Here is a 21,711-nt window from a genome sequence, read left to right on the forward strand (position 1 = left end):
TTTGCTTAACTGATTTTCATGAGTAGAATCAGTGGAGTTCCCATTTCGGGTCAATTAGAGGCAGCCAATGTTGTTTTGTGTGAAAATAAATGACAGAAACAAGAAAACGTGTATTTACCATTACAGGCGTCAACAGTGGCCTTATCACGTTCTAATATCAGCGTTATTTTAGGGTTGTTGTTGTGAATTAGTGCCCATAAAAGCTCACAGCCAGAGTGTGCACTTCCTCTGACCCTGGCCTGCTCGCTCTCTGGTGGCTCGACCACTGAGAGGCTATTTCTTCTTCTTTTATACAAGTCATCTGTCACGTAAAAATGCCAGCGGGGGCTATCTGCGCTAGGTTATCTATAAAGCCAACTTATCTTTTTAATTAGAGTGCCGGAGAGAGAGAGAGAGAGAGGGAGAGAGGGTGACTCTGGAAAAACAACAACACGGATCTGCAGGAATGATCCGTCTTTGCCAGCTCGGAGCGGCCGAGGAGAGACGGGAGGAAAACGTCTGCGAGGACGGATGCACGGCCCGAAGCGCCGAGCTCGGAGCTGAAGCCGCTGCCGTGGACGAATGAAAGACGAAAAACTAATTTTCGGCGAATTGATGTGCAAAAGTAAAACAGCGGGAGCAGAATGTGCTTTGGAGATAACACATCAAACACATTAATTTGAACAGTGCCGCTGATTTGAGTGATTCTGGGGGAAGTGGGGTCTGATTGCACTTCCTTTCACTGCAGAGGCAAGTCTGCTCTGTTGTGTGTGTGTGTTTGTTTATATCCTGCTAATTGTGGCTCAGAGCAGACGAGGCTCGAACAAACAGGGATGATGCTGAGCCCCCCCGGCCGCTTTTCTGTATCTGAGGAACCAGCTGAAATCATCAGTAATATCCCGTCACCTTGTCCTGCAGCATTGTCCACCAATCTTTCTGCAGGTTTTTGAAAAAACTTCAAATGATTTACGATAATCGTTTCAAAGCTTGGAGTTGGAGTCGTGAGCCGGCGGGAGGGAAAGAAAGATGGTGTCCAAGTCACAAACTTTACACAAAAGTGTTTTTCAGACTGGACGTATCAGTGCTACGGCCTCGTCTCATGTGGCCCCCACCCTTCTGACATCAAACTGGTGCCCCCCCCTCCTCAAACTGAAATACTTAGTTAGATGTTTCTCATTGTAATAGAAGTAAATAAACACTTAAAGAACGAGACCAAAAAAGGAAAGGTCACCACCAAGTCTGAACGTCCTCCTGTGCCACCCGTTCAAAACGATCCTGACACTTCTCTGTCGGAGCCCACAGACTAGTGGTGGGGGAAAAAATCGATTCTGTTCAGTATCGCTATATTTTGCGCCCGCGATTATATCGATACTGTAGCACAAAGTATTGCAATATTTAAATTTTTTTTTTTTTTTACAATTATATATGTAACAGCCCCTGGCTGGCAAAGCATGACGAGGAGAGTTTCAGAGTTTAAAAGATACCTAGTGTGTATGAGGAAAGGATGTTCTCCACTGCAGGAGATATAGTAACGGCCCAGAGGAGCACTTTAACATCTGAGCATGTTGACCAACTCCTTTTTCTGAACAAAAATCCCAATATTCCCAAATGAATTTAACATTTTGGGTCATGACCTTGCAGGTCTCAATTTGATTGAAGCTCTAGGTTACTCTTATTTATATGATTGAGCTCAGTGTTCATGTGAGAGGTCTCCTATTCAGAAAATAATTACGAAGGTCCTGTGTCCTGAATGTTCAAGGACAAAGTTTTTGCACGACCCTTTCTTAGTTTTTGCACTTCAGTTAATGTGTAGAAGACAATGTTGTTCACAGAATTAAATGTGACATTTGAAGTGAGTTGAGCAGTCTTATTTTCCTCAACTTTTGTAATGCCTTTGAATAATATGGGGGACATGAATCGCAATATATCGCAGAATCGAATCGCAATACTTGCAGTATCGCAATATATCGCAGAATCGCAATACTATTGAATCGTGGCCCAAATATCGCAATACTATTGAATCTTCACATTTTTGCCAATTCCCACCCCTACCACAGACGCCATGTTGTGTCAAACAGGAACCAGGCAGAGTGAACTGTTGGGTGCAGGGTACGAACCTTGGCCTTGTCGAGCTGCGCCTGAGCCTGTCGCTCTGCTTCTCTTCGCACGGCCTCCTTATCCTCCTCCAAGGACACATCGGAGTCTGATGGACGGCTGGTGTAGGAGTCGGCCGAACCCTGCGGAGACACAAACAGCAACACTTCAGCAAAAAAACCTAATTAGGGTCGATTTGGATTCACACTTTCAAATGAGCAGGTGCTATCCGCTGAGAGAGCTCACATTATCTCAAAGGCACGGGAGACAACTCGTTCGCTTCTCCTCGCTCTTCAAAGAAACATCCAACTTGTGCGGTCGTGCATTGTACAAATTTGTGAGCACACCCACACAGACTGAAGAGTCGGAACTCTGATCATCAAAGAGATCTCCTTTAATTTCATGAAATAATGAGCATGAAAGCTGTGCTCGATAAAGCAAGCAGGCATGTGGTCCTGCAGTCAATCACATGACCACAAGAACGTCAGGAAAAGGACCTGATCTGTCTTTCACAGAATCACATCACCAGCAGCTTTTATCCTTAGCTCTCACATACGTTGTGATCTTTCTTGACAACGTTCAGGGAAACGTTGAAGAACACCAGATCCCAGTGTGTCTCTGTTGTGAGCTTCCAACAGATCTCCTCATTATTTACTGTAATTTTCATAATATCTGCACCAAGGGACTATTTCAGAATCAGAGTCAGAATGTATTTATTGCCAAGTAGGTTTACACCTACCTGGAATTTGCTCTGGTTATTGGTGCATACAATGAACATAGAAACATAAAAACACAATAAATACACCACACATAAGAAAAACAATAATAATAATAAAAAAACTATATATATTTACTCACTATTTACTTCTTATTTACTCACTTTTTCTAATATTTATACAAGGTAGCATTTATTTAGACAAATATATCTATATAAAAATATATAAAAGATATAAAAAGTGAAGTAAAAGGTGAAATGCACAATGCAAAAAGCAAAACAGTGAACAGTGTCAAATTGCAATATGCAATGTAATACAGTATAATATATATAGTAATACATTATAATATATATATAAATATAAATATTTATCTCCTGCATCAAAAATTCGCTCATGTACAGAACCTTGTAGTTTTCGGGACGTGTGCGATTAGTTGTGCGATTTGGCAGAACTTTGAATCAGTACAAGAAAATGAAGTTGTATGTTAGCTGAGTCACAGTAAATCACAACCACTCATACAACTCATACCAGTCCATGTATCTACTTATACAAACAGACGCTTGTTCCACAAACACTCTCCTGAGTGCAGTGCATCTCACTCACGTCACATATTTGTTGAACGCAACGTGAAAACACATCATGAATAATTGGTGAAGCAGGAAGAGTCATGCCTGTACGTTTTAGTCGTATAGATCACAGTGTGTACAGTACGTCGACAAAATACCACTTTACTCCACAGGTACATTTAGCTTCAGCATCAGCCAGAGAGAAAAACCTTTGTTATCTCACATCCGAACAAGATAACTGAGGTTTTCCTTGAGGTTTAAACCTGTGGCATCAACATTCATTCACACACAAGTAGGGTAAATACTGGTGGACCCTGACTGTAAGTAAAGTGCATCCTGTTGAAAAAATAATACAGCTTTTCATTCCATTCGTAACCGTGGGAATGGATGACACAATTTCCCATTAAAGCAGTTTCAGGTCGGCAGAAATCTAAGAATAAAAGCGGGGATTTCTTTAACTAAGGCTGAGTAATCCTTGTCCTCACCTGCTCACTACTACAGCACCCACACAAGCTCTTCCATTCATCTCACTGCACCATTGCACTCTGGAGTTGTCTGAGTTAAAAATAGCACTCCTCACTCTGTGCCTGATTAGAATTACCCAGCCATCCCCTACATACAAAGGAGCATCGCACCCTCGTCTCCACTTACATTTCACCTGGATCAACTGTTCGTATGTTTCTTTGTCCGACTGACATGAAAACCCTGCTGCGCATTAATCTCACCCTCCCTGCTGCTTTGTATCTGGTGTGAAGAACTCGTGTTATGGAAATTTCTATACCAAGGACAAGCAAACAATTATCAATCTGGAAGTTTAATTCAACAACTGCAGTCGTGGCACAGAGCTCATACCACGGTGACAGATATGAGGCAATGGCCCAGTTCCCAAGCAAACACACAGCATTTATTGTACACAGGCCCCTCCTTAGACAGAGGCAGCAAGTTATCCAATCACCTCTCTGACCAGGCTTACAATACAATAGATTCTGCTCAGAGTCAGGGAAGGCTCTAGGTGTGAATACATCTTCCTCTCAGACCCGACGTCTCTAGCAGTCACACCCATGAGCCCATCTGCTCCGTCTCCTTCAGTGGCCCCTGCTGTGAAACCTTTTGTTCACACTGGATTGAGGAGGCCACATCTGAAAGGCTTCCAGGAGCAATATGCATAGTGTTACCTTGAGTTAAACTCTTGATTTACAGTCCTGATCACAAAAATACATTCTTCATTAAACTCCTTTTTACTTAAATGTTATTTGTTTCATTTAAACATATCTAAATACAAAAATTCCCACGACACTTGTTTGAAAGCAAGTTGATGGAGTATCCATGTGTTGGTTTTTGCTGTTCAGGATTCCACTCCCCCCCCCCACCCCACCCCCCCCCCCCCCAGTGGCTTTCAAAACACCAGCAAGTGTCGTGTCTCTGGGATTCTTCAAACGCAGCTCACGCTCGCCATGCAGCCTTTTCTACTCCAGGACATAAACGTCCAAATGTGGCTATTTGCGGCACATTACTTTCTGTTTTACGAGCTGGCCTTGAAGAGATACCTGGCCTGCTGGGGATTATTCCACCGGGGGGTCAGGGCTAACGACCAGGACGTGATCAACAGCGCCGTCCCAGTGGGTCAGAGGGAGGTAGACATGGAGCTCTGCCCAGAATCTGACAGACAGAACCCATAACAGCATCCTGCTTCTCATCACCGGCGGTCGTGCAGCACGGACCCCCCCCCCCGACACTGTGGTGCGTACGTCCACCGAGCACATGCACAGGGGAAAAACGGCAACTTTCACCACGTAAACACACTTAGAGAATTTGCTTACACAGTCATCGGAGCTCTTGACCCGACCTCCCTTGGCGCGTTTCAGCAAGCGGATCCAGGTGGCCTTCATCAGCCACACTGGTCATTCAGTGTCCTGAGCCACTGCCCCCCCCTGCTGCTGCTGCTGCTGCTACAACTACACCTGACCGCACCGCCGGGGGCACCTTGGCACCAGCTCTGCAGTCGCCGTCACTGCTCCGGCCACAGGTACATGCAACACTGGGGCTGCATCCACAGCTGGCTCCTGTTACTCCTCGGCCGCTGCTGCGACTGCTCCCCTCATGTCTCGGTGAATGGAGAGCTCTGGAGTCCGGGCTCCTTGTTTTGCTGCAGCTCCCGCTAGCTCCGCCACGGTCTCCGCTGCTCCTGCTCCCTCTGCCGAAGATGGGGAATCCACAGGAGCCCTCTGCCCGGCGCATAATCTCAGCAGCTCTCTCCTCTTCCCCCCGTCTGCCCCAGTCTCCTTCGAGTGCTCAGGCTGACTCCCAGTGAGAGTCAGGTGGCGGCGTCGCTTCTCCTCCTCTCGCTCAAGCTTTTGCCTCCATCTCCTCCTCGTCCTCCTCCTCCTCCTCCTCTTGCTGTGGTCTCCCTGGTGCTGCTCCTTCGAGTGGTGACAGCAGCTTATCTACATCGTTCCTTGTGTGACTGCGTGTGACCGACTCTCCTCCTGATGCTAATTAAGCTGCTGAGGCTGCCTCTCAGGTGCTGCGAGCTCCCCCCCCCTCGTCACTCTCTCTCTCTCTCTCTCTCTCTCTCTGTGTGTCAGCCCATCAGTGTTTGTTCTGCACATCTCAGCTCCCCCGGTGATCCTTCAGTGATTCTGCCCGCTCTATCTCTGTCTCCACCCTCCCCTCCTTCTCCTCCTCCTCCTCCTCGGTCACCCCTCACAGTCGATCCATCTGCTCGTTGTTCACGTTGTGATGAATGCTGGCCACTGAGAACCGGGGCGTTTTTTTATTCTAATACATAAACACACCACGTTCGCCTTGATTTGTTGTTTATAGCTGCTAAAATGCTTAAATCTAAAAACTGCACACTTGCCTTTGCCTCACATTAGTGTGAAACTCATCATAATTACTCCCATTATGAATTCATGTGGTGGTTCTCCAGCGTTTCCTTTCATGCCTTCAACCAGTGAGCGCACAAAGCTGGAGCTGATTTAAATTTATCACCCAGAGCAGGTACTGGAAGTTTCTTTTCATATTTTTAATTAGCTACTGGGGCGTGAAAAAGAAGAAAAAAACTCTAAACATTGCTGCAAAGTTAAATATATAAACATATTGGCTGTGAAATGTGAGAGCAAGTGAGAAAATCCATGTCAAGTGATGTTGATATTTAATTGTTTGAATCCCTTTTCAAGCAATTGTTACTTTTAGTTTATATGTTTTTACTTTCTTTGTTTTCTCTGCCTGACTGAATGTTAAGATTCAAGATTGAAGTCGAACATCCTCGACACAAACAAGACAAATCAAGAAATTTGAATATCTCTCTTTAGAAGCTGGGAAATTCTACACTGTCAATTAATCAAGAAAACAACGAGCAGATTAAGAGATGATAACAAAAGTTGTTAGTTGCAGCCCTGAAAGTCTGTGTATGAGACAAAGCACGACAGACAAATAAGAGTTGTCGTCCTGTATCTTTTCTTTTTTTAAATAATCTCTTCGCTCTGGTCTCAGTTGTACGGATCCTGAGGTAAAAGCCGCTCTAAATCCTCGCCTGTCAGATCAGCAGTAATTCATTACATGTAAGTGGAGCATTGCGAAGCCACACAGGACAAATGAGAATAATTAGAGCGTTAATTAAAAATTTCCAGTTTTTATAAAGGACCTGCCCAAGCTAAACCCCACAGACGGATGATTCTAAATATTGTTTTTTTTGGCTCCTGCGTCTGACTGGTCGTGAGGTTGGTTGAGGTCAGGGGCGCCAGGGGTCGGCCCATGGGACCAGCGGTTGAAATGGGCGGGCGGGTTTATGACCAGCAGTCTCTCCCTGGGGAGCAGTAACTGTAGATCAGAGGGTGACATGCTAATCAGCAGTGCTTATCATAACCAATCAATGACACGCCTCCATCCACTCGGGGTCTTTTTCAACATGACACGTGGAAGTTGAAAAATACACGTCTGACATGAAAGGGAGAGAATAACTCACAACAACTATTTCATCAACCAGAGACGTTTAGAGGAAATGGATGAGAAAAGAAGACGAGAAGAAAATACTGTATATTTGAACTTAAACTGTATATAAAGACACTACCTCCTCTATGTTAGTAAATGGGACATGGATCAAACTAAAAAGTCAAAGTAAACATCAAATAATTGTTTCTCAAAGATGTCATTTAAGGTTTCATTTCTGGATAGTGGGAGGAAGTGGAGGCAACTCGTCCATCTTTATTTACAGTCTATGGTTCAGACCTGGTGTTAACAGCCGTCCTGAATGATAGACAGGTCTGAACCGGGTCTATCATCATCACCCACATTGCCTCTTTCTTGGGAAATAGTGCACGGGTCACATATGGTCCAGTGAGGTGACACTACAGCCTGCAGAGCTTCTGAGAGCTGGACACAGATGCTCTGCACGTGGACCCTTGCAGCCTGGAGAGGAAGCTGTGAAGGCTGCACTCCGATGTCAACAGCGACACAGACTCACAGCGACAGGAGGAGCCTCCAGGTGCCTGACAGGACTGACCTCTGGACCCGCTGCCACACTGACACTGACAACACTGTCACACACACATGCGTAATAATAAACTGTAGTATGATACTGTGTTGGTCTGGGAGGAGAGGACTCAGCAGAATGAGAGTCTCAGTTCTGTTTAAATATGATGTCTTGCTCGAAGACATTTAAGCATGGACCAAAAGCATAGTTCAAATCCTGCAGGTCATCCCTCTTTCTATGGATGTCTCTTCTACTGCGCACTAAGAAGTAAAGACAAAGATCTCTTCTAAACCTTAACCAGCTCCTCCAAACAAGAAAGTCACCAAACAGAATGTTGCAGACAGACAAACAGAAGCTTGGTTACATTGAGTGTCAAAGAGCAGCTCAGAGCCCAGCTGTGCACACAGCGTTTGGCTCTTCAACTGCTACTTCCTTCATTTCCTCCGCAAAGGAGGTTATGTTTACTTTCTCTTCGTGTTTGTTTGATTTTCAGCAGAATTATGCAAAAACTACAAAACTGGATTTCCTTGAAACTTGGCAGAAGGGCCTCGAAACAACCTGTACAATTTTGGCATGAATCCGGATAAAAGTGCTGATTCAGGATATTTTCTTCAACTTTCTTTAACGTCGTTAAAACAGACGATGGTCTTTTTTCACCATTTCCCAGGTAATTATTCATGGATCTTGATATAAATACACGTATAAATGGGAAGGGAAATATACGAGGGGGAAAAAAATGATAAAAATCAGGATCTAGTGGGTTTAAATGTTGCACTCTTAGCGCATGGAAACCACAGGAGGGTTAAGGTCAACGAAACATCACAGATTTTAATCATACGTTCTCTGGAAACTGCTGCAGACCCTCACTGTCGCCCTCGGGAAGCAGATTGGACAAACAATGAAACGAGCGGCGGCCGTCCTCAGGCATCGGTCAAAGAAAAAGAGATGGACGGGGAAATTGAAAAGGGGCTACGGTCCTGTGCTCTGTATACCGCTCGTATTGATTCACTCAGACAGAGGTCCTCGCTGTAGGACCACCGGTGACCTCTACATGCAGCCACAATCATTACATCAGAACATTACAAGCCATGGTGGCTGATACCGCGGTGAAACTGGAGGCTGTGCGTCAGCTGCAGCTACTGCATCGCACAGATTCACATACAGTGAATGAAACGGTTACACCAGGGAATCGCTCCATGATCTGAAAGCTTCCATTTTCAGCCACTGGATGTTATGCTATATATATGTATCCGCTGTGAAAATGGATAAATGTAGTCGTGCAGAAAATAAAGGCTGTGCATGCGAGCTACAAAGTGCTCTCACATGACTTTGATGCTTCCCATAGTTTACATGTTTTCCCACAATTCATACACATCCGTAGATTTACTGCAGGCTCCTTTCCCTGTGACGTTAACCCGAGCCACACTTCTCCCACCCTGATGCTCCTGATTATCATGCTGCCCCATCTCCTACTAATGTTCTCTCGCTCCTCTTTCTCACATCACACTTCCTTTCACCTTGTTCCATCCTGACCTCTTCACTCCACTTCTTTCATCTCCCATCTCTCAAGGGATTCCCAGCGGCTTTGGCTTTCTGGTCTGTTCTGGTTTGTTCCAGAGTGGGGAGGAAGGTTTTATTCCTTTTCTGGACAGTAAAACTCAGTATTTGGCAACTGATACGTCTGGCAACTGAAGCAATTAAGGTATAAACACAGACTGCAACTACTCTTTTCGCTAAATTGTTAATGTCCAATAAACAGTGTTCTCTATATCTCAAGAAACTCCACACAACTCTATAAAGACAACAACAAACAAAAGAGCAAATATATATAAAATTGGACAAAAATGTTGTTCCTATGTGTCTCATTCAGTGACACTCATATGGAAGATAATAGCATTTTAAGAGAAACCTTATGTGTATAAGTCTTTTCAACCCTGTCTACCTCAAGTCTAAAGGTCACATGCTGGAAACAGGACTAAACTATATTGAAACACTACTTTTTCAATGAAAAGTCAATTTTTCTTTCTTTCATCTGAATTCAAACTTCAGTTAGTTTACCAAGCTGCATCTGAAAGTGTGCGTTACGCTAGAGACACTATTTGAGTCTAAAAATTAAACTCGAGTCTGACCCAAGTCTACAGCACTGCCGTGTGTCACACCTGTGAATCGCACCAAAACAACACAAATCAAGCACAAATACCCCGGAGTTCGAGGGTTAATATGTTATCAAATGACCCAAGGGTACAGTCTGCAGATTGTAAACTTAGACTACCAGTATAACCCGAGCCTTTACTCTGCAGCCTGTGGCCAGCATATGCACAAGTATCCTTCACCTCCTGCAGCACGATTAAAGATTGAAGAATGAAGATAGCCGCCCGTGCCAGCTCATGTTCGGCTCTGGCTGACAAACTGTAGCTGACTGCGGCGGGCTGACAATGGGCTGAGCGACTGTGCGACGGCAGTTTCAGCCTTGGCATGATTCGCTCTTGGCTCGAGCCGGAGCCTCTTTTTCCCGGCCATCTGTCCGTCACTGCCACTTCACTCGGCGCAACACAAAGTCAATTAAATCGTCGGTCCACAAACAGCGTCTCCTGCATCAACGCAGAGACAATGGGAGCAGACGTGACGGCCAAGAGTGGGAGACGTGCGACTGCTACGAGAGACGGATACTAATATTTATCACGCGACAGAGGGCTGAGACCAAGTGAGCGAGAAGAGTGTGAGGGAAACAGATTGTCTGTACATCTGTGGAAGAAAGAAAGAAAAAAAAAAAAAAGAGGAAGGAGGAGAGAGATTAAAGAAATGAGAAGAAGAGGGGGCGGAGTAACGATCCCTCTGGCGTGGAGGGACTGGCCGCGTGGACGTCAAGGTGACACCGACGGGCCTATGACAAAAGTGTTTACCCAGGATTCCATGAGCCAGTGCATTAGATAAATGCATCATGCTTGCATCATCCTATCAAGGCAATGGACTCACTGGCTGTCAATCACACTCAGCAGCTAGATACAAAGGTCCACATGGCGGAGGGGGTTAACTGGGTACTAGTACACACACCTCTATCATTACTACAACACACAGTACAACCTAAATGTATGAGGCTTGTTATATCAATATGAATGACTGGGTTATTCAACTCACTTTCGTTGGTAAATGTGTATTGTTACTTTTATAGAGCGCACATTTACCTCAGTTAAGCTGTAACTAGAATCACTCTCCTATGGTTGTATGTCTCTGTTTCAGTCTATATAAAAACAATTTGCAGACTCAAGGTCACTGTGACCTTTGAGACCTATACTGGTGGGACGTGTGTGTAAACCATGACAACCAGTTAGGTCGAATTTTTACTCAAATACTCAATTGAAAGAAGATTAAATGAAAAAACATTGTCATCCTTTAAAAGGCTTATTTTAAACTACGAGCAGTGATCTTACTTTTTTCTCTAGTTGGTCGTCTTTTAAATCGTTTTCAGTATTTTCTGAGTTATTTATTACATTTAAGTCGAAAAGTTAAACAAAACGCTTTATTCGGTACTTAAAGACAATTTAGGGTATAAAGGCAATTATTTTGATTCTCTTGAATTCACAATATTTCTGGTGATCCACCCAATAGCTGTAAAAATGTTGGTTTCCACCAAAGCTAAAGCACCACTGACTGACGCTGCCATCGCCTCAGTCAGAAAAAAATGTCACTCCACAGATTTTGCATATGGGATGAAAATATTGGTGACGTTAGTGTGAAAATAAAAATCCATTCTGACTAATCTTTATCAGAAAGGGTAGTTTTCTGTTCTATATGCGACTTATTGTAAGGAACATGTATTATTGGACTTCTGCTGCTGCTGCACCTAACAGAGATATTTAAATCCCTGCAATATCATAGCCCGACAAATCGCAGGCTGACGGGACCCTGTAACTGAAAACCAGGCACTAAATCTTTCTTCCAGTGGAAATTACCTGCAGCAGCACCAGGAGCAGCGGTGGTCCCTGGAGAGGCTTCGCTCATGTTAACAGCGAACCCCCACTTTTGTGAAAACACAGCACTCTAATAGGATGATGGCTGATCAGAGGGATACGGTGAGAAAGACCCCGGGCGGCTCTGCGCTGCTATTTTCTGCTTGCGTCATCAATATCCCGGCGGTTTCCTGGTGCATGGAGCGGGCGGTGGATGATTGATGAGAAGCGGCTAAGAGAGCAGAGCGAGATGCTAACCATCTCCAGTGGAGCAAACACACACCGTCCCTGCAAATGGGGCTGAGCTGCAGTAAAATGATTTCAGCCTCATTTGTTTCATTTCATACATTGAAATATTAGGTGCTTTGGACCTGTTTCTGGCAAATTCTGTGATTTATATAAAAAAATTAACATGGTGCCAACAAAGGAAGAGGATTTCCCCACGTCTCAGTGATAAATAAAAGATAAAAAACCTCCCTTTGAATATGTCCAGTTTCTTTGAGCCCACAAAAGGTCAATTTAAATTAAAGTGAAGTGGACCTTGTGCTCAGATTTTATTCATCCTATCCACAAAGTGTCTGGTTAAAGTATAAACTGTGTGATATTAGAAATGTTGGCAGCTTCCAGTGCGTCTGTGCTGGAAAGTGTCCCGGTGCGTTCTTTAAACAGAAATATCTCATAAACCTGTGTATGTCTTCCTGCACACATAAATCACTGATGCTGTTGAAACTCAGCTGACATGTGTGACTTACGTTCCAAGCGTCCAAACACCGTCTCACAATCAGCGGCGTTGAATTTTCACAGCCGTCGGCGACAGATACTCGAGTCACGTCCACTTTGCTCGTCGTGCAACACTTACTGTATCGTGTTCGTGTGCGTTTGACTCGAGTGCTCGGCAGCATCAGTCACATGGACACTTCCCAACAACAACCCATGGACAGACTTACTTACATAATCCGACAAGTGCTCCTGTGTGAGAGTAATTGTTTTTTTCCAAGACCCAAATGAAGAGGAGTGTCACACTGTAGCACTGACTTATATATGTTGTGAGTTATCAAAAAAATAAACAAACGATAAAAGTTATTCCTGCTATTATTAGTGGAATTAACCCCTAACCATATCATTAACAACACCAAAAGTTATTCGTAGCACAAGTTGCTTTAAAGTTGCATCTTCTTCCACACTATCCAAGTCGTGTCGTTTAGTAATAACAATTCATCCAACTCTTCATTGAAGTTGTATAAGGGAAATATTTAAAACCAAGATCTTAGATGGTTTTAATAGCTGACACATCACATGGGAATATTCTCCTGCATAGTTTTATATCCATTTTCTCAATTCACCTACATGTTTTTACTATTTTTTGAAAACCTCAGTATCTCTACAACCATTTTAAATATAGTTCTGTGGATTTTATGTCATCATTACAAAGCTGCGGCTGATGTAAACTGTGATATTTGGACTAAATGTTTTCAAGACGTTATCATTCGCACTCAGACAGGCACGCAATCAGAGCAGGAAATATTTGAAATACTGATGAAAGGTTGTACAAAAAGGAAGTAAACACTTGGAGGGTTTGGACAAAAAGCTAGATCAACTCTTTCTTCTTAAGATTAAACTTAAACATCAGCTCACGTTTTTTGCTCTGTACCAGTTTGCCAATAAAAACCAAACTCATCCTGCTGCTTTCTCTCTTTCTTTCTTTCTTTCTTTCTCTCCCTCTCTCTCTCTCTGCTCTCTCTCAGCTCTGGTGCAGCGGTGCTCGCACATTCACAGCCACACTCAAATGAGCCTTTTCAACTCTAAACAGGACGCAGCGAGAGAGTTACCGTGTGTTTTGGAAAAGACTCTGACCAACTAAAAGTGACAAGGGGTAAAAAAAACAAAAGTAGATGTTTACGCCCATTTAAATCCTGCACTAATAACCTCCATTCTCCTGCAGCTCGAGCCCGTCCTCTTTGTTCAGAGCGCACAGAGGAGAAGAGAGTGAGACGTTCTGTCAACTTACACTCCAAGTTCAGGGTTATAAAAGCACGAGTTTCAGAGAGTTTGGTTACACAAACTTACCAGATCTGACTCCTCACTGCCGGAGTGATACATTTCTGCCCAAAACCGACTCTGCCGTTCAGCCCGGCCGGGAGAAAGTCTCCTCAGCCGCTGCCCATCGCCTCCCGGAGCACAGGAACTCCTGCCGGCCCGAGTGCTTCACTCCTACCAACCCCCCTCACCCCGGCTCCAGAGGGGAAAAGTTGTGAGGCGCTTCGCTCCTCTCAGCCCTTCTTTGGCCGACTTCAGTCCCTGAGAGGCAGAGAAAAGACGGAGTGTCTTTCCCACGCTGGGAGAACACTCCTTCAAGAGCGCTGGAACCGTCCTCCAGCCCCAAAAACAAGCCCCCTGCCCCTCTCCCCTCCCACACACTCACACACACACACTCATACACACACACACAGTTAGGAAGTAAGATCTCTGGCCAACAGGGCTGGCCTGAAAATTCCAGAAAGCACCAAAAGCAGCTGCAGAAGCTTTTTAAGTCTGAGTGTGCGAGTGTGTGATCTCGGGAGTTTACATGTGTTTCACTTTGCCTTAAACTCACTGTACGGGCTCAACACATGTTGCCGAGACCGAAGAAGCCAGGAAGTAATTATCTTCACTACATCAACGCAATGCCATATCTGCTTTCATCACCGGCGGGACGAAAAGCAATTGAAACTTTCCGTTTGGTCATTTGATGGCACATAGAAATCCTGCTTGTATTGAACTTTACATTTAAAAAGTTTCATGGCAGAACAACAGTAGCAAAGACACTTCAAACTGTAAAGTCATGTAAAAGTAATCAAGTGACAGTTCTCCATGCAGTGTATTTACAGTAAAACTTCACATTCGCTTCAAATAAACTCCATCCACCTCTTTATGACCCGACATCAGAGACGCCGAGGCTGTGTTGTGTGTTTGGTGACGTCAGAGTTCCCGTGGGCTGCAACTATAAATATTCTATTCAAGCCGTAAAATATGAGTCAAAACATGAAACCTGGCACAGCTGAATCATGAGTTCGCAAAATCAAAATGACTAACTGAAATGTTCCTGGAATAAAAGAGGAATGTCTGTCGCTGGAAAAACCCACCAACTGTTGTGTGTTGTGTTGTGTGTGTTGGGTTATTTTGTGTGCGATCGTACGACTGTCAAACTACAAGCTTTATTTTCAAAAAGCCCAGATTTGTATTTTCAGTTGGGAGAAAAATGTTTTCTGAGCGGCCCAACCTAAATCCTAGATTATATTGTGTTTGATCAGGGTTAACCCCTTTCTGAGGATTATCATCCAGGACATGTGCTCTGCACGTGACAAACTGTTTTCCTAATCTCACCGGGACAATGGTTAGAAGTCACATCAGATTGGAGCAAAGTGAAGATTAACTAAATATTTTTCAAAGTTTTTCTCTCACATGTGGCATTTTTTTGTCTTTTTGATTTAAACATACTTCATAAAGTAAGTTTTATAGTAATTTTCACAATAAAATAACTTTAAAAAAACTATTAAAAACTTACTGGTTTAGTGTTAAATGTGAAGATTGATAAGACTCATGTTAGCTTAGTTTAGCTTAGCATAAGGTCTCCAAACGGGGAAACAACTTGTCACAGGGGGAATTATCTTCACTTCCGTACACATGGTATTTAATTGTTACCTTTGCCAAGGAGGCTAGGTTTTCACCGCTCAGCAGGATTACACAAAAAACTACACAACACAAAACTTCCAGGATTCTTTTTATATATATATTTCATTAAAATGGCAGGATAGGGCTTTTTTTACAGTTTCACCAATTTCCCAGGGAATAATTCCTGGATCTTGCGGGAGAAAAAATAGGTCTTGGCAGTAATCACGTTCAGGAATCTGTAACAAGTGAATATTTGTTGTTTTTGCTTTTCAGATGTAAAATGTCTTCGTTTGTCGACCAGCGCCCTGCGGGGGAAACACGAGGTCAAGGCGAGTGGAGTTGAAAAACAGATTCTAATTAAGTTCAGGCCTGGAGGCGAAAAATCCCCACATGCTGAGCGTGATGACAGTAGATCAGGAAGTGTGATGTGGTGTCTCCGAATCTCACTAAAAATGACTCCTGCATGTGAAGTCTGCATCGTTCTGCCATAACATCAATGGAGGTTATTAAGAAAAGGGGATTATTAATAAAAAGCAAAGTCAACTGTGGCTTTCCTTTGCCTCCTAATTAAAATAATGGGTCAAATCTGTGTGTCTTTAATGATCCAGTGTGGATCCAGTTATCCCTGCCAAGATTTTTATGCTGAGGCCACCGATGGTAAAGTTAATGTGTTTGATATGTGTAATTTGTTTAAGCTAGAAGCCTCTACGAGCACATACAAACGCAAATAAAGCTCTAGCCCAGATTAGCTGCTATATATTGCGTAGTTACTGTAATGTAATGATATAATAGCTTCCCTCAGTGCCGACGGCAATTAACAGCTCTCCCTGAATGGGCTCTGGGAATGGGATTTGACAGATCAATGTCTCCCGGTTCTCCGAGCGCTGGGAAGCGAGTGCCGGGCATCGCTTTTCCCTTATCGATCAGTGTACATGCACACAATGACGTCAGCAGGCCTTCACACTGACAGGCGCACAAAGACCAACAAGGATGGCCTATAAAACCAGCCAACGTTAATTGGACCATGAGGGCGAATCGATACAGCATCCCGATGTGTTTCACACGAAGAAAAAAAGAAAGAGTCACCTTGCACAGTGTGGACGAGTGTGATGCTACACAAAACCACTGCAATGAATTGTACCTTAAGATAGACGATAATATTAAATATACAGGAGGGTGATCATCATGTCCAAACGTTTTTAACACACAATCATGATCCAAAATCTGAATTCCCAATTTTGATATGTCCTAATTCATTGGAAGTATTTTATTTAGTGATCCAGCAGAGGGCGTTCTAAAATGTCACTATCAGTTTGATCTACAGAAAAACCGAATGACTTATCAAGGCTACAAAGCAAAGACTAACATTACGTTGTTTGTTACAAAAAAGCCTCCCATGGACTAATCTATTTGAACCAGACTCTATTTTAAAGATGGACGACGTGACAGCTCCACAAAAGTGAGGCCAAATCAGCGTAGGATGGTTTCGATTCGTTATTCAAAGCTATAAAAACAGAGCACAAAGTTGCTGCAGTCTGAGCCGAGCTTTACAGTCGAAAAACCCAAGGACATCTTCAGTTTAATTAAGGAAAAACACAAACTAGAACCAATGAATTCTGGGATTTTTGCTTGAGAAATTAAAAACGTATCTTCTTTTGATAACCCTGACTAGTTCATCGACTAATTCATTAATCAACAAACGGCCTCAGCTCTATGGAATTTCAAGGAGGCAACAGATCGATCACCCTGGAGCTGAAGGAGACTCAGTCGGATGTTTGATCCAGAACGACTCCAGCTGATGGAGGGACCGTGACCACAAATCCATCCGTGGCCTTCTGGGTAAAACAATAAGAAGAGTGATGGACTGTCAGTGAACAGTTGAGTGTATATCGTCCGGGTCAGGTGACAGGACACTGTGTCGAGCCGCTCCGTATGAGGACTGGACACAGGTGTCGGACAGTTTCACGCTGGAGTGATTTCACAGCGGCCACCACTCACATTAAAGTAAACAGCCCAAAACAAAACCGCTCCGCTGCACCAGACACACACTTGCACGGGATCACGAGTTAAACTGCATTACATCAATACGGCATCTTAACACTGAAGACATCATAACACAGAGGATAAAACCGCCGCGGACAACGATTGATTCCGACCCGTGGCATCTCACCAGCGACAGAAACGATCTCCAACAACATCAAGAGCGATTTGTTTTCTGTCAAACATGTTATTATTGCAGGCCATGAGTCACATAAATGACGTTATAGACGTTCAGTAAACTTAAAAAGATCACTGAGGGGCTGAAATACAACTCAATTAGATCATTGAGGGCCTGTCAGAAAGGCTCCTCCAAAGGGGGGGGGGGGGGGGCTCTGCTCTGCCAAGAAAGCTATTACACAAATGAAACCCTCCGACAGGACTTCAAGTTGGTGGATAAATCTTTCAGTTCTGCTCCACAAGTATTGATCCTGTAAATGACCCTGTATGATCCCTGGGAAGAGAAAAGATCGACTGCTTTTACACTTAAAATTTATCGAGATGGGATTTAAAATACACACACAAGCCGTAGCTATCAAGACCCCGAGAGGTTTTATGGAGTTATCGAGGACTTAGTATCACTTTAAAGTCATAAAACTCCATGTTGAAGGCTCAGATTTCTGTGACCATAAAGACGCAAACTTAAAAAGAAGACTGTTGGCAACTGGTCCCAAGAAATAGTTTGGCACATAAACCCTCTTATTGTTTTCTGTCTTCTGTTTTTACACAGAGCCAAACTACCTTTCCTCCTCCCGTTTCCTGTCCTAATGCTAAGCTACGCTACCTGTCTGCTGACTGCAGGTTCTGAATGGATTGATACGAGAGTGGTATCGATCTTCTCCTGTGCCTCTCGGCTAGAAAAGCAAATAAGCGCATTTAGAAAAACGTCAAACAGTTGCTTTAAAAACCAGTGGATTTCAGGAGATGGCTCATTTCATTTAACCCAGATAAAATAAAGGATTTGTAGAAAAACAGGTTTGTGTTTATGAAAGCAAGCTAACGCATAACTGTTCTGCATCCGACGCATAATATCCACTTTCGACTGGAGAATCCATGCTGGGCCTGATGTGACTGTGATTCCATCTAACGAAAACCCCCCCCAGGGCCGGCAGCCAGCATCTGACTGGAGTTACCTAGCTACAACACACGGCAGGCCACTTGAGCCCCGGGACCATCTCTAATTACAGACAGGGAGATAAAGGGAGGGAAGGAGGGAAAACTACGAAGAGGCCGAGGAAGAAGAAAAAGTGAGAAGAAGAAAGATAGATGGTATCTTTCCGTGTAAATAACAACATTAAGCAAATCTTCTTAACAGTTATGTAGATTATCGTAACTGATACATGTGTACAGTCCCGTTTGTGAACATAAATCCACAGTCAGTGTGCCCTTTCCATTAATTAATGAGAATTTTAGATTATGATTATTCTGTTTTTATCTCATTGCCAATACTGTATTTTTTTTAATTTCAGTTACTTATAACTAAATAGACTATTAATCAGAGTAGAGCCCGACTGATTTGTCAGCCAATAAACGACTTTCACAGACATTTAGCCATCGGCGTTTATGATGCAAATATGAAAACTAATTTTACAGAATATATGTTTAAAAAAATTTACTTTAATATATTCTACTTTGAACAAATATGTTTATTTACTGTATTATTTTTCTTTCCTTTTCATTTACTTTTTTCAAAAAGTGAGAAGAAGAAAGATAGATGGAGAGAGAGAGAGAGAGTGAGAGAGAGAGAGTGAGTGAGCCCCAGCTGCTGTTTCCTGCTGCCTCGAGAGTTCCACTACCGTTTGCCCTACTCTGCCGAAGGGCATCCCGCTCACATGTGAACCAAACCTGAGAAAAGCACTGAAGCAAATGAAGCTCAAACTTCTCTCTCCTAACTGGCAAAGTTTAAAAATTGAAAGCCTCGGCCTGTCGACTGAGGTGTCAGGGCAGTGAATGTCCGGGGTTGAAGTTAGAAGTCGACAGAGTCTTACCCTTCCCAAGAAGCGTTTGGTCTGTGAAGACAACGGCAGCTTGTCGAGCATGCCCAAGGAAATGAAGATCATGAGCTCGGAGTTGCTGGACAGCGAGTGCACGCAAAGACGGGACGACTTCTGAAGCGCTGACATGTACGACCGAGTGCGAGAGCGTGGCGCTGACTGAGTCACTTCACGCTCGCTGGGCACATCAGCATCATCAGCTGTCCCACATCGAGCCACAGGAAGAATAAAAAAAATGAAACACTCCTCTGCCGGCGAATGGGACGGCTGTGACATCACAGTCATGCATGGGTCAGGAGAACACAGGCAGCGGGTATGAAAACACACTTTCACTCCATCGACCCTCTGGTGATACGAAGACCTGATGGGTAGATGATCTTAAACTCACTCACATGATGAAGTTCTGGCTCAGATTCATTTTTAATTAGTTTAATGTACGGCCTGATATCTGGTGATTTGGTGATTTAGTGGGTTTTAGATTAAATGGGCAAACACACAACCTTGTGTACGCCACTGCAATGAGTGATATTAATTCCTTGACTCACCCCAAATAAAACTTTCACACAACTCCCCCTCCTCTTCTGTACATTTATAACAAATCCAAGTTTGTGTGCTGCCCTGTCATAACTGATGGGCTTCATTTTGAGCAGTCAACTATTTGTGCAGTCTCTGTCAGAGACAATAATCTGCTGTGTCGTCACATGCTCCTCTGCATACTGTACAGGAGCACAGTTATACCCACGGGGGGGGGGGGGCAATCGCCTGTGTCCACTTGATCCCATGACTCACTTTGTATTGATTGCTTTCCTCGGTAAGGAGATTTAGATCGGCTGCAGCCGTTCAACCAATCCAGGATTTACAGTCGAAGAAACGAGCGACATGAGACGTGGCCAGAAGCCGTCGAAAGCTGCTCCTTCTACCTCTGAGGACGTAGAGGAACTGATGCGATACTATGCCTGACTGCAGGGATTTCAAACCAAGTGGTTTCATGGTAAATCTGAGATACAGACAAGGAAGCAGCTCTTTGTACGTAGTGATCTGACCTATTAAATACCCCCCTGGGGAGCTTTTGACCTGTGGTGGTGCTATGGAGCAATTTGTTTATGAGTGGGTCCCACTTTAGTTTTTATGATGCTCACAAACATGGATGTATGTGAACGGATGGACACAATAAAGACATTTATCATCGTTACTTGGTCGATAATCAGTCACAATAAAGCACAAATAGAAATAGGAATGTGATTTAGCAGCAGGAACAGAGTCTCTCAACAGACCTGTGAGTTATCTACACGTGGAAAGAGAAAGACGAACCTGCAGATTACCTTTCACCTCCAGAAAAGCCCTGACAACGTCAATGCATTCCATCTAAAAATGATACAGACCTGCAACAATCCATGATTAAAAACTAAGCTCTACTTACAGGGTCAACTCAGACGGTATAGGCCCGTGTGAGCAGACCTCACAGACGGGACGTACAGTAACGGCTGTGACACTCATCACAAACAAAACTGCAGCGCACGGCGAGCAAATCCGCAACCTGAGCTGTAACGAGAAGCTTTGGGAAAACAAGCCATCGCTACAACTGACACTACAAGCTTCGGAAAGAGACGTAAGCTGCCGACTTACACAGAAACAGGAAACAAATTGTGCGCTGTTCAGTTTTACCTTTGGCTTCTTAGACATGCTCGTTCTCCCACAGCGCCCGGGACACCTGTGCCGCCTCTCTTCGCTCCACGGCGACTGTAATGAATTATGCAAATCCCCTGGTTTTTGTTCAGAGTGCCATGACCCAGGGGTGCAAGCAGCTGACGCCTGGCATGAGAGAAAAAAGAAGCCAACCTCCCCAGCTCAGTAAAAAAAGAAAAGAACGGGGGATGATAACGCTGACTGCTGCGCTGCCCGGCCAGTTGCTCTCAAACGCGACCGGTGTCACCGGCCAGGCGATAACCAGCGGAGAGGAAATGAGACGTGGTCATCCTCAAGAGCTCCTCCAACAGCAAGTGTCATGCGTGATGTGGAGGGAAGCCGGCTGAAGAGTCGCTCTCAGGCAGGTCACACACACACACACACACACTGATATGGACAGGAGCTGACACACACACACACACACATACATAGTGGAGTGTTTAAGCTGCGCGGTGTCATGGTTAGTGTTTTTCTTCAGCTGTCCGGCCATTAAGCTTTAATTTGATCGTGTGACATCTGTTGTGTGGCCAAAAAAAACGTAGGACGCTGTACAAAGAGGAGTGG

The 21,711-nt window shown here is 44.0% G+C and overlaps 1 protein-coding gene across 1 annotated transcript in view; it reads right to left on the reverse strand.

Moving 5' to 3' along the window:
• The window catches only part of cacnb2a (calcium channel, voltage-dependent, beta 2a), a 56,575-nt gene that overhangs the window by 15,350 nt on the left and 19,514 nt on the right, over positions 1–21,711 (reverse strand). Inside the window, exon 3 of the mRNA XM_061093763.1 lies at positions 2,097–2,216. Within this exon, the coding sequence (XP_060949746.1) occupies positions 2,097–2,216 (120 nt within the window). The remainder of the gene's footprint in view (positions 1–2,096; positions 2,217–21,711) is intronic.

The sequence above is a fragment of the Limanda limanda genome, chromosome 20 (genome assembly GCF_963576545.1).
Source record: "Limanda limanda chromosome 20, fLimLim1.1, whole genome shotgun sequence".
In the NCBI taxonomy this organism is placed as follows: Eukaryota; Metazoa; Chordata; class Actinopteri; order Pleuronectiformes; family Pleuronectidae; genus Limanda; species Limanda limanda.